General features: G+C 36.0%; 1 protein-coding gene across 3 annotated transcripts; it reads left to right on the forward strand.

The window, feature by feature from the left end:
• Nucleotides 1-913: 913 nt before the first annotated feature.
• Nucleotides 914-16,452, forward strand: wasf3b (WASP family member 3b). Of its 3 annotated transcripts, XM_077244680.1 has the most exons (10): nucleotides 953-1,037; nucleotides 1,735-1,921; nucleotides 5,490-5,655; nucleotides 8,039-8,173; nucleotides 8,549-8,702; nucleotides 10,711-10,828; nucleotides 11,066-11,247; nucleotides 11,323-11,577; nucleotides 14,676-14,986; nucleotides 15,884-16,452. In XM_077244680.1, the coding sequence occupies exons 3-10, from the start codon at nucleotides 5,523-5,525 to the stop codon at nucleotides 16,039-16,041; spliced, it is 1,446 nt and encodes a 481-aa protein (XP_077100795.1). In that variant the 5' UTR covers nucleotides 953-1,037; nucleotides 1,735-1,921; nucleotides 5,490-5,522; the 3' UTR covers nucleotides 16,042-16,452. The 3 variants fall into 3 exon arrangements, with proteins under 3 accessions (XP_077100794.1, XP_077100796.1, XP_077100795.1); XM_077244679.1 differs by lacking the exon at nucleotides 1,735-1,921 and having other exon boundaries at nucleotides 914-1,037; XM_077244681.1 differs by lacking the exon at nucleotides 1,735-1,921 and having other exon boundaries at nucleotides 942-1,001.
• The last annotated feature ends 1,006 nt before the right edge of the window (nucleotides 16,453-17,458 follow it).

The raw sequence follows: 17,458 nt of genomic DNA on the forward strand, positions 1-17,458 counted from the left end.
CTGTTATAATCTATTTTAAAATGCATGCTATTAAACTTTATGAAGAACAATCTTTGAGGTTTGTTGCACTGGATTACAGTAGTGTATTTAAAGCTGTATTATATGCAAGTAATTTTTTGTTTAAAAAAATGTGCGTCTAATGCCAGTTTGGCCAGGGAAATTTGTGTTTCCTTCCTGCCTATTGGTATTTTAGTGTATTACTAAGTCTGTAACAAAGGGCTATTATATTGCGGTGTTATACTGTCTATAACAATGATTACATAAGAATCTAGACTCAGGTCATTAAAATTAGCTCATGGCTCAGATCGCTTGATGTAATTGCCACATTCCCATGACTTGATTCTTAGGAGTTCCATGTTAATTTTTTTTTTGTATCTATTTTGATCTGTCCCACTCAAGAGGTCTATAGTTTGTGCATAACATTTTTGTCCATTTTATTTAATTGAATTGATGTTTAGTTGATTATTTTAATTGCTGGCAAGTAATTTTAACAAAACAGTAACCCCTCCTGATTTACTGCTTAAATTAGACTAAATATTCAAACCTGTATGTTTATTAAATGTTTATCACTATTATTTCATGTTTATTACCCACCCCTGGTCAATATTTGCTGTTTCATGTCCTATTTTATACCCTATTTGTGGATAGTGCCAGTACCAAACGTTTGTTAAAATGCTATTCAGTCTTCAATTTATTGTTCCTTTATATAAATAAGTAGCCTAAGTTTTATGAAGCATTTTTCTGTGGCGTGTAAAGCTCGCCCAATATCCCCAGATAAAGCCCGCCTTCAATGACCGGGGATTTTCTGTCAATCATCCTCAGCCTCGCATCTGATAGGCTGAGTGTGACAAATGGTGGCGCGTTAAATTCTTATTCTAAAATGCTGATTGGTGCGAAGAACCCAACATGCCCCGCCCCAATCGGATTGTTTGGGAATGGTCAGATGGATGGACCCGATGAAGACACAGGATGGCAACCCGAACCGCTGAAACCCTGGACATGTGAGCGAATATAATTTCCCACAAAATTCACTTTTGGTAAGCATCAAACATTCGCTAATGTAGTTATTTTGTCATATTGCACTTCTTATCTTTACTGTTTATCGAGCTTTATGAAATAGTGGAACATGAGGTTTGGGATTCTTGTTGAGTTTATGTTGAATCTTCTTTATTTATTTTTAACTAATAGCTGGAATTTGTTCTATAATTGTTGGGTATTTTATATTTGGTGTTTATTCTACTGCATTAATAATGATAATGATAATAGCGTTTGTTGTTATAATAACAAAAACAAGCGTTGCGTGCCGTACATAGATACTAGAATATGTCCTCCTAAGAAAATCAAATTAAAAAAGTTTACATATTTTCAATCAGATCAACCTAATCACTGTTAAGACTGAAAGTGCTCTGTTAGTCAACTGTTATCAAAGAATATAATACATAACAGAAATTCGCAACTTTCAAGTATTTAGTTATTAACAAAACCGGAAACTTAATTAATTTAACCCCGAAAGTGTTAAAAAAAATTAGAATAATAATAGCTTTTGATGCTTTTTGAGATAAACCCTGCGTTATGCACCGGTTTGCTGAAATCTGACTGAGCAACTGCTCGTGACATTCACAAGCTTCATCATGTGTGACGTGATCAGTACTGAAATATTAATGTAGTCTTACGCGCATAGATGTGCTTTACTTCAGTTATGAATAGCTAATGCATTGCCGTCCTGTCGTTTAGGGAGTGGATTCGTGTCTCCCTCATAGTTCGGACAGGATGTGGCCTCCTGTGGTCACGGGATGGGTCTGATGGACTTCAAAGCCTGTCAGCAGCACTAATGGGGCTGTAAACAGCTGTGATGCACACTATCATTTTCTATCCATGCTTGTCGTTCCAGCATCCCAAAGTGTGCATTATTTGACAAGAGGTAGCTTGGATTTTGACTGTCTGAAGTGCTCTATATGTGTGTGGTTTTTGGAGCAGGCACAGACTTATGGAAATAGAAGGCCGCTGAAAGGAGAGATAGAGTGGCAGGAGTGCTTCTTTTATTTGAGGAAGACCGAGAGGGTGGGCTGGCGGGGGTAACGGGGTTGGGGGAGGGAACGGAACATACATGGGAGAGTTCCTCTGTTGCCGTGTGAACGGAGGGCTATTGTCCCGGGAACCTTTCAGAGTGGCTTCCCTGAGGTCCCCTGCCACTCTCCCTCCCCCATCATCCCTCTCTCTCTCTCTCTGTCTGTCTCTCTCTCTCACTCTCCCTCTTACTTTTTCACTCGTTCAGTCTTTGCCCGTCCCTTCTTTCTGGATCCGTTCCTCCCAACTGAAACAGTTTGCTGTGGAACTATCTCACTAACTGCTTTTCATGCCACTCAGATTCACATTCTGGTCTCTTTGTCTCCTGTGTCTCTGGCCCCCCTCCCAGCGCAGTCTTAATTCAATGCACTATGTAATTAGTGGGTTGTGTCCATACTGCCGTGCGCTACAGAATTACAATGCCGTGGAGAGATAGTGCGCTTACTTAATTAACGCATCACAACACTCACAGACATGTACATCATTAGACTACAACAACAGCAGTGTCTGAGTGCATGTGTGAGGCCCGATAGCATATTTGCAGGGAAGTTCACGTCTGTTTAGGTCAAAGCGTGGGGCTGTTTGTTTATTTTTCACTTTTAAAGGGAAAGTGGACAGGTTTGGAAGGCGATGTGTAAGAACAATGGACTTTGTGGCCACTTGTACACAGTTTCTATGGTAAATGGTAACAAACTACAGCTTATGAATGTAATACAGAGTTATTGTTCAGGTTCAGTTTCGGAGTGTGTTATATGCAGGTCCACGTGAAATAAAATTCTATAAGATTTAAATACACGTCATTCGCAACATTGCATTAAACATTTATTAAATGTTTGGGCTAATTAATTATTTTTTTTGCTGCCTTCTGCGTTTTACCATACAAATCCATTTTACGGAATTTACCGTAAATCAATTTTAAGTAATTCTGTCATTCGCAATGTTGTATTTACATTTAATAAATGTTTTGGCAGTTTATCTGCCTTTAGCTGCATTTAATACAAATAAAGTCTATGCTTATAACAGAATTCTGCTAAATGTATACATTTAGCAGATACATAGTAGTATACATATATGTAGTATACATATATATAGTATACATATATTAGGGCTGTGAAAAAGTTAATCGTGATTAATCGCATCCAAAATAAAAGTTTGTGTTTACATAATATATGTGTGTGCACTGTGTATAATTATTTTGTATATATATAAATACGCACACATGTATGTATATATTTAAGAAATATTTGCATGTATATGCTGTATATATTTATATATAATTTAAATTATATATTAATATAAATATTTTATATATAAATAACACATTTTTCTTAAATGTATACATGCATGTGTGTATTTATATATATTATATACAAAATAATTATACACTGTGCACACACATATATTATGTAAACACAAACTTTTATTTTGGATGCAATTAATCACGATTAATCTTTTCACAGCCCTAATTTTTATATATTATATTATATTTATATATATATACATTCATAATGTTGCATGTATATTTATTGAATGTTTTGGCAAATTTAATTTTGGCCCTTTCAGCTCCATTTAATATATTTCACGAAATATAAAACTATTTTATAGAATTCCACATATTTTCCTAAAAAATCCATGTAGGAAAGGTGAAAAAAGTCAGTGGATTCCATCTGGGCCCGGTTTCAGGGAGTAGTCACAAGTTGTATTCATAGTTGTGTTTATTTTGTACAAGCGGGATACGGGAGGAAGTTTGCGGTTACATAGCAGTTATTTAAGTGTTGTGATTGTGTGTGAGTGAAACTTTCTTCACACCCCAACTGCATCATTGTTCTGGCTGTTTGGGACGACAGGAAGTCAGAGATGTGACACAGAGAGGAACAGGAAATGGAGAGCTGGGTGTGGAGCTGGAAAACAGGAAGCAAGGAAGCAGGCAGATAAGATGACCTCTGAGATGCTGTCCCACCATCCCTTTTGTTCTTGTCCCTAATCTTTGACTTTCAACCCCCCCTTAGCCAATCACACAGCAGATGGCCTTGCAGATGGCCAATCAATGTGGGGGTTATTCTTGCAGAGATGGGAGCATTCTGTCATGGCGTTCAGTTGAACCTGAGGAAATGGCTTTGTTAGGCTACTTATGTGAGCAAGGAGAAATTTTGCAGGTGAAAATGTACAAAAAAAATTGTGTCATGCATAGACATAAAATAGTAAACTGTCTTAAAACGTGGTATATCTTTAGTGTTGTGCATAAAAAATATTAAATCATACAAGTTTTCTGTTTTGCATGCCAAGCAATATTTTGCATCAGCCATACCATAGTATATAGACTGTACATGAATAACTAGATAAAATATAATATTTATTCAGTAAGTCAAACATTATATTTTTATTATGGTTCTGTATTTGCAATACATTTTTATATGGTTTTGTAAATATTTTTTATGATGTGAAGATGTGCAGTATAGAGACAATAGGGGAAAAAATAACAAATAATAAGAATAAATAATTAATAAAAAATACATCTAGGGAAGAAATTAAACTCTTAACTATAAATATTATATTATATATTTATGTTTTTGAAATAAGTCATCAATGCTCACCAAGGCTGCATTTATTTGATCAAGAATACAGTAAAAACAGTAATATTGTAAAAAAATATATAAATATATATTACAATTTAAAATAACAGCTTTCTATTTTTAAATGTAATTTATTTATGTGATGGCAAAGCTGAATTTTCAGCATCATTACTCAAAGTAATGGAGTAATAAAAGTATTAATTCCTTTTAAACCAAATAATATTAAAATAATGTTTTTAATATAGATTGTGTAAAATATAAGGGTATAGAAATAATATTGATGTCCTTCCTGATTTTTACCACCAGGTAATATACCTTGAAGACGAATGATTAGAAATGAGAATGTCATTGTTTCCTTGGGAAACAAATGATCAGTTTGCATCTCTTGTCCTTTGATCTACAGCTGGGCCGCTCGGATGATGAACAGGATTACTTTGACTGTAGGCCTATCTTCTTTTCTTAATGCTTTGTAATCCTGCCGTACTAGGCCGTTTGTGGATGGAGTTATAGTCTGTGTTTCTGTTTGTGCTGGGATGGATTGAGCTTCATTTGTGCTGAACGTCAGGAGTGTGATTTCAGAGTCAGAGGTCAGTGTAGGTTTTGGCTAGTGTAAGAGGGTTAACCAAAATCTGAGTTACTCAGTTCCCTTTTCTTGATCTCCAACTGTCCCAGTTTAATTTGAACATTCACTCTCTCTCAATGTGTGGGTGTCTGTTATATAATTTGAGCTTCATCCAAATACAGTTGAAAACTGAGTAAACATGATAGATGGACCTTGCCTTCACGCTTCAGCTTTATTTTGTGCGCGTGTGTGATTTTAAATACAGTGTTTGTGTTGTGTCTGGGCAGGTAGAGCGCGCTGCGGGTGTATAAGGGTAAGTCATGCCGCTGGTGAAGAGAAACATTGAGCCCAGGCACCTGTGCCGCGGCGTGTTACCGGAGGGCATCGGCAGCGAGCTGGAGTGTGTGATGAACAACACGCTCTCCGCCATCATACGTCAACTCAGCAGTCTCAGTAAGTTACCTTGTTCCTTTCTTTCTTTAACAGATGTTTAACTGGCTAATTCGAGATTTAGCTTTAGCTTCTATTGTTGTTGAATTAAGCTAATTAGAATTAAGGACCAGGGGCGTTGCCATCATTTCAGAAGTGAGGTGGACAGAAATGTCAAATGTGTAATACCAATTTTTTTCTGACCTTAGACAGGCTGTATTTTTTCTTGTCTTTTGCTTTTAATTGGCTTAAAAAATTAGGGCAGCAATTTTTTTTTTTTTACAGATTTCTAAGTACAATCAACTTTGATGTTTAAGTAATTTCAACTTAAATTACATTAAAATGATTGAGTCAAGTTGAATTTTGTATTACGTGTATAATTTTTTTTTTAATGAGTAATGTAAAAACATATGTTGTCATAACTTATTGATGATATAATTTTTTTAGTGTTGCTGAATAATAACCAGTAATTTGAACTGTAATATTTTAGAAGAGCTTAAAAAAAACGTTGCGCTAGGTGGTATCTGGGCCCCCTGGACCATGTCCGGGTCCCTGTTGCGATCACATAATGGGGGGTGCTATCTATTTTTTTTTTAGGGCCCCTGGAATCGTCCTAACTGTCCCAAATCCCAGTTATGTTTTGAGTTGGGCCAGTATATACCGTAACTAAGAAGAAGACCCTAGCCTCAAAACCACATGACAACACCCTAGTAACCACCCACCAAGACAATGACGAGTTTCGCACTCACATTTTTTACTTGCTTTTACTACACATTACTCTAAAAGTTCAATTTCTTATTTATTTTAGACATTTGTTTTGTATTTCCATTACATGTGGTCTATAATTTAGTGGTCCAGTGGTATATCTTCAGCTCACGATGCCAGAGAGAAGCTTCTTAATAATAATTCCTCTTGACTCACGGGACTCTCAGTCTGGATTACGTAAGACCATTATCATGAAAACATGTCCTCTGAATCGTCAAGACTCTCTCTGCATATCCAGCTACTGATTTGCCCATCCATCCATCCTCGGTTCTTTTTTTCTGTCCACCTGTTCCATAACTCCCCAGCTGACCCCTGAAATCCCCTCAAGTGTCTTTACTGTGCCTCTGCTAGTGTTGTTCAGTGGATGCCTGTAGAAGGAGACGGCCTTTCAGTAGCAGCTGTGTGGATTAAATATAAATGACAGCCCACTGGACTTGAAGGGAAAGCTTTAGACGATGTGTACGTGGGACAAAAATAGTATGTGGATCTCTGGAAACATGCTTTTCATGTGTTGGTGGGTGTAGTACTGTAGTAGGGAGTGTAAGTGTGTGATCTTTGGTATATATATATATATATATATATATATGTGTGTGTGTGTGTGTGTGTGTGTGTGTGTGTGTGTGTGTGTGTGTGTGTGTGTGTGTGTGTGTGTGTGTGTGTGTATTCACTAGGCCAGGAATTTGTAAGGAACAGACACTCTTCCTTCCTGTAAATATTTTCCTGTGTGCTTTTGTTTAACACAGCAGTTATTAATAGCCTTGGTTGATGTGTTAAAAGTTAAGTGTATTCTTTGTTTTTCTTTTAAAACATTTCTCCATTTTGTTTTCTTGAACAGCCGCAGAATGTAATTTGTCTTTTTTGTCCTTAATGTTCTGTATTCGCTGTATGTTATGCATGTGAAAATTCATATTTTAAATACAGAAAAAAGCTAGATTGTAATTCATAATTTAGTAATTATATATATATATATATATATATATAATACAAATAATGTATCTGTGTGTGTGTGTGTGTGTGTGTGTGTGTCTGTATACTGATATAACTATGAATAATTTATGTAATTTAATCAACTACGGACACTTTTGTATAACTTTATTTTCTATATTAAATAAATGTAAAATGTATTATTAGTTTAAATGTAAAACTATTATTATTAGTTAATTATTTTTATTATTTCTCAATGTTAGTATCATAATAATATATATTGTAATATATGTAATATATTATAATAATATTATGATTAGTTATTAAAATTATGAGCATATTAATTTTTTTTATGCTTTAATGTATAGGTTATTTTTTTTCAAACCTAGACTAAAATATGATAAAACATTATAAATATATGAATTGTTAATTTTTTTAAACTGATCATATAAAAATATATTGTGTGGAAATTATTTATATACATTTTTTCACAAATTACAACTTGTGATGTCATCTACACCACAACAAACAATGCCCCTAATAAAGTTTTGTTAAAAGACAGTGTACCTGTTTACAAAGGAGACAAAAGAGTCAGTGAAGAGTTTGATATATGAAATATATTCATATTATATAATATATATTCCCTTTTTTATCTTTATAATGAAACTTTTTTTTCCTCACAAATGAAACTTCTCCTTATTCTCCTCTTATCTCAAAGGCAAACATGCTGAAGACATATTCGGAGAGCTCTTCAACGAGGCAAACCTGTTCTATTTGCGGGCGAACTCTCTGCAGGATCGGATTGACCGTCTTGCCGTCAAGGTCACCCAGCTGGACTCTACAGTCGAGGAAGGTGAGTCTGCTTCTGGGAAACAAGGGCTCAGTGTCATCCCTCAATACACGGTGGCCATTGGCATCTCAATTTGTCCTAAAACAAATCTCTGAGGTTACATGGCTCCAGTGTAAGATCAATACCATTGTATTCCTCCAAACCGAAAATCAACAAAATAAATAATGCAAAAAATTTTGCGCACCCCACATCTCTTTTACCCTGTTTTCACATCTCTTTTTTCAATTAAAAGATCAATACAGGAGTTTACTTTACACTGTCTGGAGCGCAGGTGTAATCAATCTCTCTCTCTCTCTCTCTCTCTCTCTCTCTCTCTCTCTCTCTCTCTCTCTCTCTCTCTCTCTCTCCCTCTCTCCCTCTCTCCTTCACCCTGTGCAGTCTCTCTTCAGGACATAAACATGAGGAAGGCTTTTAAAAGCTCTACCGTACAGGACCAGAAGGTGGTGTCCAAGAGCAGCGTACCGATCCCGGTGACAGAGATGTACAATCTGAGTGATAAACCACCTCCTCTTAATATTCTCTCACCCTACAGGTATGTGTCTATGAAATTAAAAGAAATGTACTTTGTTGTCCTCAGTAGGGAAATTTCAATTTCCTTCAATTCACCTCAATTTATGTAAAATACAGTCTTTGGTAAAGTCTCTCACAGACCCAATTAATATGCGTATCTCACATAAGAGATCTATCTATATACACTCCAAGGAACTTATAAGACTGCACTTGTGTCATTTCTTTGTTGTATACAAGTACTGGTCTGTTATTTACTGTAACACTTTGAGTTCTGTTTGTAAAAAAAAAAAATACAATGTATAATTGCAGGATTCACACCTAACTGCTTTATTTTTTTTAATTAAAATATAGGGTTGAATAGTATTAAAAGCAGAATTGAAATCAATAAAAGCAGTCAAGCATGAGCTTCATGTTCCTCAAGATAATTTTCAAATCAAGTGCATCAAACTATTAATAACATCACCTGTACTTCTGCCTTGTCGATAGGCAAACTGAAATGGATCTATGCATGTTTGGGTCATAGATTGAGGACCAAATGTCCCCACAAGGATAGCAAAAACTGAATTCACAGTCCCAATGAGGAAAACTTAATAAACATATTCTAAATACTAAAAAAATAGAACTCTGCTCATACTTTGTTTTGTAAATAATGCTGTCTTTGATGTTCAGTCATTTATTTATGTATTAACAAATGTATTACAATTGTAATGTATTATTTTATTAACAATTTTAATTAATAATTAAAGCTTAATCTTATAAATCTATTGATGCATTGATATTTTTTTATTATTAATTTCATTTTAATTTCATTTCATTGACTGACATTGAATGTTAACAATTTTAACCAATTTATTTGTTAAGTATTAACAATTTTATTACAATTGTAATGTATTATTTTATTAACAATTTTAATTAATAATTAAAGCTTAATCTTATAAATCTATTGATGCATTGATATATATTTTGTATTAATTTCATTTTAATTTCATTTCATTGACTGACATTGAATGTTAACAATTTTAACCAATTTATTTGTTAATTATTTTTATTATCAGTTTAATAGTAATATTACTAATATTAATACATTTATAATACATTTTATCATTAATTTATCTTTATTAATTATAATTAAAGCTTATACTTATAATCAAATCTCCAATTGACTTACATTGATATTATGTTTGCCATTCGTTCTTTGTAATATTTGCATAGTAAATCATATATAGCCAGCTGTGATTTATCCCATGCACAGCCGTCAGAAAACAAGATTCTTTCTGTGTTATGCAAATAGGAAATCAGCTCTGATGCAGCATTTAATTTACTGTACATATAATCCCTAAAACCTGTTCGTGCCTAAAATTTATGCATTGTTATTACTGCCTCGACAGATTAGAAAAATACCATTAAAAAATGGTCAGAAAATACCATTGAATATACCAGAAATAAATAAGACATTAATTCCTTCCCAAAACATTAATATGGATTAGAAGTGGCATTTATTAAACAATGTGACCAAAGTTAAATGAAGATGATGAATGTATCTTTTAATCTGTCTTCTGAAGTCTGTCAGTCAGAAGTCTGATTAAGGAATATAGAGCAGTCATGAATACTTAAAGCTGGCAGATGTAGATCATGTGAACGCTAGCTCTCAAGGTAGAGAATATGGGGCACTCATGAAAACTTAAACAGATCTAATGCAGAATGTTTGAAGGGTCAGTGGCTGCGCTCTTTTTCTGTCTGTTCGGCTGAATACGTTTTACACAGTTTTCGGCATTTTTACATAAATGATTAATGGCCAATTAATAGCACTTTTGGAAAAGCAGCCAGTCAAAAAAGATGCATCAAGATGCTTTTAAAATCCTTTTCCCTTCTGAAGAGGTCCGTAAAAGCAATCTAGCGACTGGTGGGAATGGTTACATAAATGTATTCAGAGCCAAATTTAACACACTCATTGTTTCATTCAGAGATTAATTGAGCGAAAACCAAAATCAGTCATGAAAATGAAATGTTTTTCATTTATGTTGCCATAGAGATGATGATAAAGAAGGACTGAAGTTCTACACTGACCCCTCCTACTTCTTTGACCTGTGGAAGGAGAAGATGCTACAGGACACAGAAGACAAGAGGAAAGAGAAGAGACGACAGAAGGTTGAACACCCTTTTCTTCCTCTCTCTTGAGTTTTTGTCCCACCTTAAATTAAATGGTAGTGTACAGTGAAATATCATTTGTCAAACTTCCCACTCCACATAAATGTATATTAAACATCAAATATGTTTTTACTTGCTGTGTGAGTAACCCATTAGGCAGCATTTTGCTGGAAACCTAGTTCATGAGGTGATATGTAATAATTAAACATCTCTTTGTCCTTTAATACTGTGCGACAGGAGCAGAGACGGTGTGTGGACGGCACGCTGCAGAGGGAGGTGAAAAAGGTGCGAAAAGCTCGAAACCGCAGGCAGGAATGGAACATGATGGCATTCGATAAGGAACTGAGACCTGATCATCGACATTCCCACACTGTGCACAGAGGAGGCTCCTCGGAGGGCATCATGTCCCCAGAGCACAGGTAACATGGGCTACATGCACTTAAGTGCACATATATAAACTCAGTTTGATGGAATCTAATTCACAATTCATGCAGGTCTCATGGAGATCATGCAGATCACGGTTATCTCTCCATGGCCAACCACGCTGGCCATGCCCACACTTACTCTGGGCCTCCGCCCAGCATGGCGGCCCTGTCAGCTCATACCCAAATAACCATGGACCAGGATTACCGGGGTGGGCCTATGGCATACCGCTCTGGCACACTGGGTCGTCCGCACCAGGCTCCGCCCCCTCCACCAGCATCAAACACTGTTAATGGCTCTATGAACCTCCCACCCGTCGACTACAGGTTTGTCATTTTTATTTAGATTAATCAATTAGCTACAAAAAAAACTTGAAATTAATTACTCAACCTCATGTCGTTCCATCCAAACACAAATGAAGATCAGGGGGTTTCTGTCACTCCAGAAACAGCTACGCAACTACCACTTTGACGATTCAAGAAGTTCATAAAGAGATCGTAAAACTTATCCATATGAATTGAACGGTTTAGTCCAAATTTCCTGATGAGACTAAATCGCTTTTTATATGATGAACAGATTGAATGTAGGCTTTTATATGAACTTTTTGAAGCGTCAAAGTGGTAGTTGAGTAGTAGTCAATGGAGGGACAGAAATGTCTCAGATTTCATCAAAAAGATCTTTATTGGTGTTCCGAAGATGAACGAAAGTCTTACGGGTTTGGAATGTACATTTCACATATTTGATAATGTTACTTAATACAGTTAATATAATATTACTTAATATTATTACATACTAGTATTACTTTCTAAAGACTGTTCAGAAATCATGAGATTTTAAATCTATCCAATTATAAAAATTTAAAAAATGATGTTATATATGTATATATACAATATAAATAATATATATTTTAATGTAATGTGTGTGTATATATATATATATATATATATATATATATATATATATACATGTACAATTTAAATATATATATATTTAATATATATATTTAATTTATTTTTTAGCGGTCATATGTTGTTAACAAAGATTTTTATTACTTTAACAGTTTTCTTTAAAATATAATAATATTAAAATAATATAAAAATTATAAAAAATAATTCTATATAATTTTATGTTTTTTCTATATGTATATGTGTGTATATATATATATATATATATATATATATATATATATATACAGGTCCTTCTCAAAAAATTAGCATATTGTGATAAAGTTCATTATTTTCCATAATGTAATGATCAAAATTAAACTTTCATATATTTTAGATTCATTGCACACCAACTGAAATATTTCAGGTCTTTTATTGTTTTAATACTGATGATTTTGGCATACAGCTCATGAAAACCCAAAATTCCTGTCTCAAAAAATTAGCATATCATGAAAAGGGTCTCTAAACAAGCTATTAACCTAATCATCTGAATCAACTAATTAACTCTAAACACCTGCAAAAATTCCTGAGGCTTTTAAAAACTCCCAGCCTGTTTCATTACTCAAAACTGCAATCATGGGTAAGACTGCCGACCTGACTGCTGTCCAGAAGGCCATCATAGACACCCTCAAGCAAGAGGGTAAGACACAGAAAGACATTTCTGAACAAATAGGCTGTTCCCAGAGTGCTGTATCAAGGCACCTCAGTGGGAAGTCTGTGGGAAGGAAAAAGTGTGGCAAAAAACGCTGCACAACGAGAAGAGGTGACCGGACCCTGAGGAAGATTGTGGAGAAGGACCGATTCCAGACCTTGGGGGACCTGCGGAAGCAGTGGACTGAGTCTGGAGTAGAAACATCCAGAGCCACCGTGCACAGGCGTGTGCAGGAAATGGGCTACAGGTGTCGCATTCCCCGGGTCAAGCCACTTTTGAACCAGAAACAGCGGCAGAAGCGCCTGACCTGGACTACAGAGAAGCAGCACTGGACTGTTGCTCAGTTTTGCATGTCATTCGGAAATCAAGGTGCCAGAGTCTGGAGGAAGACTGGGGAGAGGGAAATGCCAAAATGCCTGAAGTCCAGTGTCAAGTACCCACAGTAAGTGATGGTCTGGGGTGCCATGTCAGCTGCTGGTGTTGGTCCACTGTGTTTTATCAAGGGCAGGGTCAATGCAGCTAGCTATCAGGAGATTTTGGAGCACTTCATGCTTCCATCTGCTGAAAAGCTTTATGGAGATGAAGATTTCATTTTTCAGCACGACCTGGCACCTGCTCACAGTGACAAAACCACTGGTAAATGGTTTACTGACCATGGTATTACTTTGCTCAATTGGCCTGCCAACTCTCCTGACCTGAACCCCATAGAGAATCTGTGGGATATTGTGAAGAGAAAGTTGAGAGACGCAAGACCCAACACTCTGGATGAGATTAAGGCCGCTATCGAAGCATCCTGGGCCTCCATAACACCTCAGCAGTGCCACAGGCTGATTGCCTCCATGCCACGCCGCATTGAAGCAGTCTTTTCTGCAAAAGGATTCCCGACCAACTATTGACTATTGAGTGCATAACTGAACATAATTATTTGAAGGTTGACTTTATTTTTGTATTAAAAACACCTCTTTTATTGGTCGGATGAAATATGCTAATTTTTTGAGACAGGAATTTTGGGTTTTAATGAGCTGTATGCCAAAATCATCAGTATTAAAACAATAAAAGACCTGAAATATTTCAGTTGGTGTGCAATGAATCTAAAATATATGAAAGTTTAATTTTTATCATTACATTATGGAAAATAATGAACTTTATCACAATATGCTAATTTTTTGAGAAGGACCTGTATATAGCTGTCTGTCAGGCTGCATATGAAATCGCATACTTCCCTACTATATAGCAGGCGAAAAATAGTAAGCAACAAAAGAATTATGTCCAAATTTATAGTACTCATAAAAGAGTAGGCAAAAAGTACTTGGATGACCTACTTCTTCCGGCGGAATCCTGAAGTATCCCATGAGGCCACGGTAGAGTATTTATGAATAGCAGTAAAGCAACAAAACTGATGCTGGTAGGTCACATGATAATGACAACATGAATGTAGTACTACATTCACGAATGTAGTACGTCCAGATTACATTCATACTACACACACTCATACTTAATAGAAAGGACTTTTTTAGCGGTCATGAAGTAATTACTTATTCAAAATAAGTACATAATCAAGAGAGTATGTGATTTCGGACACAGCCTATATTTTAGGAAAGGGGTCTTACTGCAAGGGGATCGGTAGATTTGGTCGTCCTTGGCGTCAGAAAGTTGGAAAACCCCTGGTCTATATCGTAAATGCCATAGTGGGTATTTAGAAATACTGCCACCTAATGATCAACAAATTTGTGACATTTTTACTTTTGAATTTATATAGCATCAATTTATGTTGAATGAGGTGAAAAGCATGATTTAGTTTTCTTTCCCTCTTCCTCTCTCTTGACAGTGTGGATTACATGAATTCTGGGCCGCCGCCTCCACCACCTGCTTCTATCCCATCAACACAAACTGCGTTTGCTATGGCACCCATGGGACTGGTCCCGCCTCCAGGACATCTAGGACCAATGGGAGCCGTCGCTGGTTATGGCCCACCCATTCCACCTACCTCTGTACCAATGGCTGCCCCTCCTCCACCTTTAGCCCCACCCCCTCCAGCCAGTGCAGCCCAATCCATCACTCCCAAACGGCCCTCTGTGCCTAATGAGGCCCAACCCTCCAACGATGCTCGCAGCGACCTGCTCGCAGCTATAAGAATGGGTATGAAGTGTCTTTAGGTTATGAATATAAGAATATTACACTTCTTATACATAAACATCTTGTTTTTAGATTTCATAAGTTTTACTATTCTAAAACTCACCAAGGCTGCATTTATTTAACTCAAAAATACAGTAATATTGTCAAATATTATTCGAATTTAAAATAACAGTTTTCTATTGTTTTAAAATGTAATTTATTCCTTTGATGGCAAAGCTGAATTTTACTCCAAATTACTCCAGTCTTCAGTGTCACATGATCCTTCAGAAATCAGTCTAATATGCTGGTTTGCTGCTCAAGAAACATTTTTGCTGCTTAATATTTTTGTGGTCATTTTTTCAGGATTATTTGATTAATATAGTTAGAAAGAACATAATTTATTTTAAAAAGAATATTTGGTAATATTATAGATGTCTTTACTGTAACTTTTGATCCTTTTATTGCGTATTTTAAATATCGTACTGACCCCAACTGACTGAACTTGTTAACGACAATGAATCTAAGTAGTTTTTTTATATAAAGTGCAGCAGTTCATAATACATCTTATCATGAACAAGTTGAACAGTCAAAGCATGAATCAAACGCCTGGCAATTTCTGTTTTCCACGCATCCTTTTCTTATTTTATCCCTGCGTGTGGGCAGAAACAAACCATATTGAATAGTGAAATTGCTCCCTGTAACATTAACTTCCCTTCCTCGCCTACACTGGACTACAGTATCTCACAGGAGATGGATCATGTGAGCTCCACTGACTTCACTTCTTCGCTTATTTGCAGAAAGTTAAACTTCTGTAATGTTGCCGGACATTCGCAGCCACATCACATCACAAACTCTTGTTTTTCTCTAATTTATACTGAATGAGTTGAGTTTCTGATGTTTGTGTGTTTGTTTGTACTGCAGGTATCCAGCTGAAAAAAGTTCAAGAGCAGCAGGAACAGCAGGCAAAACGAGAACCGGTGGGCAATGATGTCGCCACGATCTTGTCTCGCCGCATCGCTGTGGAATACAGTGACTCTGAGGACGAATCTGAGCTGGAGGACAATGATTGGTCTGACTAAAACAACACTAATGCACAAAATTCACAGACACTTGGTAATTTACCTGCGAATAATAACATTGCATTTCCCATACACAAAATGATATTGTACTGTATGCATTTTAATAAAGGCCTGATAGGCCATCTGTATTATGGAATAATAAGATAGTCAGTCTTTTCCCTGAACTACCACATATGATGCTTTTTTCCCATTTTTTCTAATGCTTTTTAATGCAACACTTGTTAATACATGATATGGATATACTGTATGTAGTGAATAGTAACTGGAACTAAAGATAAAAAAAGCATGCTGAGGTCATCAAAAACAGACTTTTCTGCATGAAAGTTTCTATGTATGTTGAGAAACATTGAGGTCAGTAATTATATTTGTGTGAACTGGCCTGAGGTGTTCGATTAAACTACCTGAGATGTGTTTTCTTTGTAATGTCTGGTGTCTTCGTGCATGTGTGCGGCGGTCGGCAGTTTCGCGACAATAAAAATCTGACGAATCATGTTAAATCGCTCTCCGTTCCTGCACCTCGGTGCCTTTGTCATGGAAACAGGACAGTTTTGATTCTGAGCCTCATGTCTCTATGGAAACAGTACAGCTGAGACTGGGATCGCCATGGCAACAGTGGATTTGAGGCACCCGGCCAATTGATGCGGGAGTGTGAATAAACCCAGGCGAGGATGTTTTTAATGCACAGCACATTCTTTTAATACAAAATTAACAAGATCTCTCAGTTCATTAAACTAACCAAAGCAATAAAAGTATACAACCAACACCTTGGAAAAATATACAACACATTAACACAATGTTTTACAATGTTAATTAGTGCATGTTGATTATAATTCTTATAATATTGTTTTGCAGATAAGTAATTTGTTGTGCCTTTTCTCATCAAAAAAATAAAGTGCATTTCACAGTTAAAACTACGCATACGTGTACACAAGATGCACCCGACTGCTCCTTGGATTGTTCCAAGATTTCGATTCTAGTATCTAAATAAAGTACAGAACGAGTCTGAATCCTACTGTAAATGTAGGTTTCCTCACAAGACACCAAACCAGAGGTGATTTCCTCTTCTATGCTCTTCAAATAAACCAGAACAGGAGACAGACTCCCATCCGAGCCCTTTTTCACCATTCGCTTTGACATTTTCAAGCTTTTACATTGGATTACAAAGCACAATCATCTACAGTTGGATACAAGACTATTTAAATCATGGATTCAATAGGCAAACGTCCATCTGCATGTGGAAAATCCATCAGAGACCAGGCACAAAGCATGATAACATAATTTTACAAAGCTCTTCAAAAACAGATGGAGATATGATGTTTTAGTCGAAGAACTAACCCACAAAAGCCACCGCGATAATCTCCCGGTCATGTGCATTGGGCAATAACCGTTTCAATCCGCTGTAGACAAGCATGCCTAG

Source organism: Siphateles boraxobius, unplaced genomic scaffold, assembly GCF_051911475.1.
Source record: "Siphateles boraxobius isolate OS27281-9 unplaced genomic scaffold, OSU_SipBor_1 26, whole genome shotgun sequence".
In the NCBI taxonomy this organism is placed as follows: domain Eukaryota; kingdom Metazoa; phylum Chordata; class Actinopteri; order Cypriniformes; family Leuciscidae; genus Siphateles; species Siphateles boraxobius.

Excerpts from the sequence above, each read along its gene's own strand:
- wasf3b (XM_077244679.1), top strand. The coding sequence starts at position 5,523 with ATGCCGCTGGTGAAGAGAAACATTGAGCCCAGGCACCTGTGCCGCGGC. Across the intron at positions 5,656-8,038 it reads ACGTCAACTCAGCAGTCTCA|GCAAACATGCTGAAGACATA; the intron begins GTAAGTTACCTT and ends CTTATCTCAAAG. Across the intron at positions 8,703-10,710 it reads AATATTCTCTCACCCTACAG|AGATGATGATAAAGAAGGAC; the intron begins GTATGTGTCTAT and ends ATGTTGCCATAG.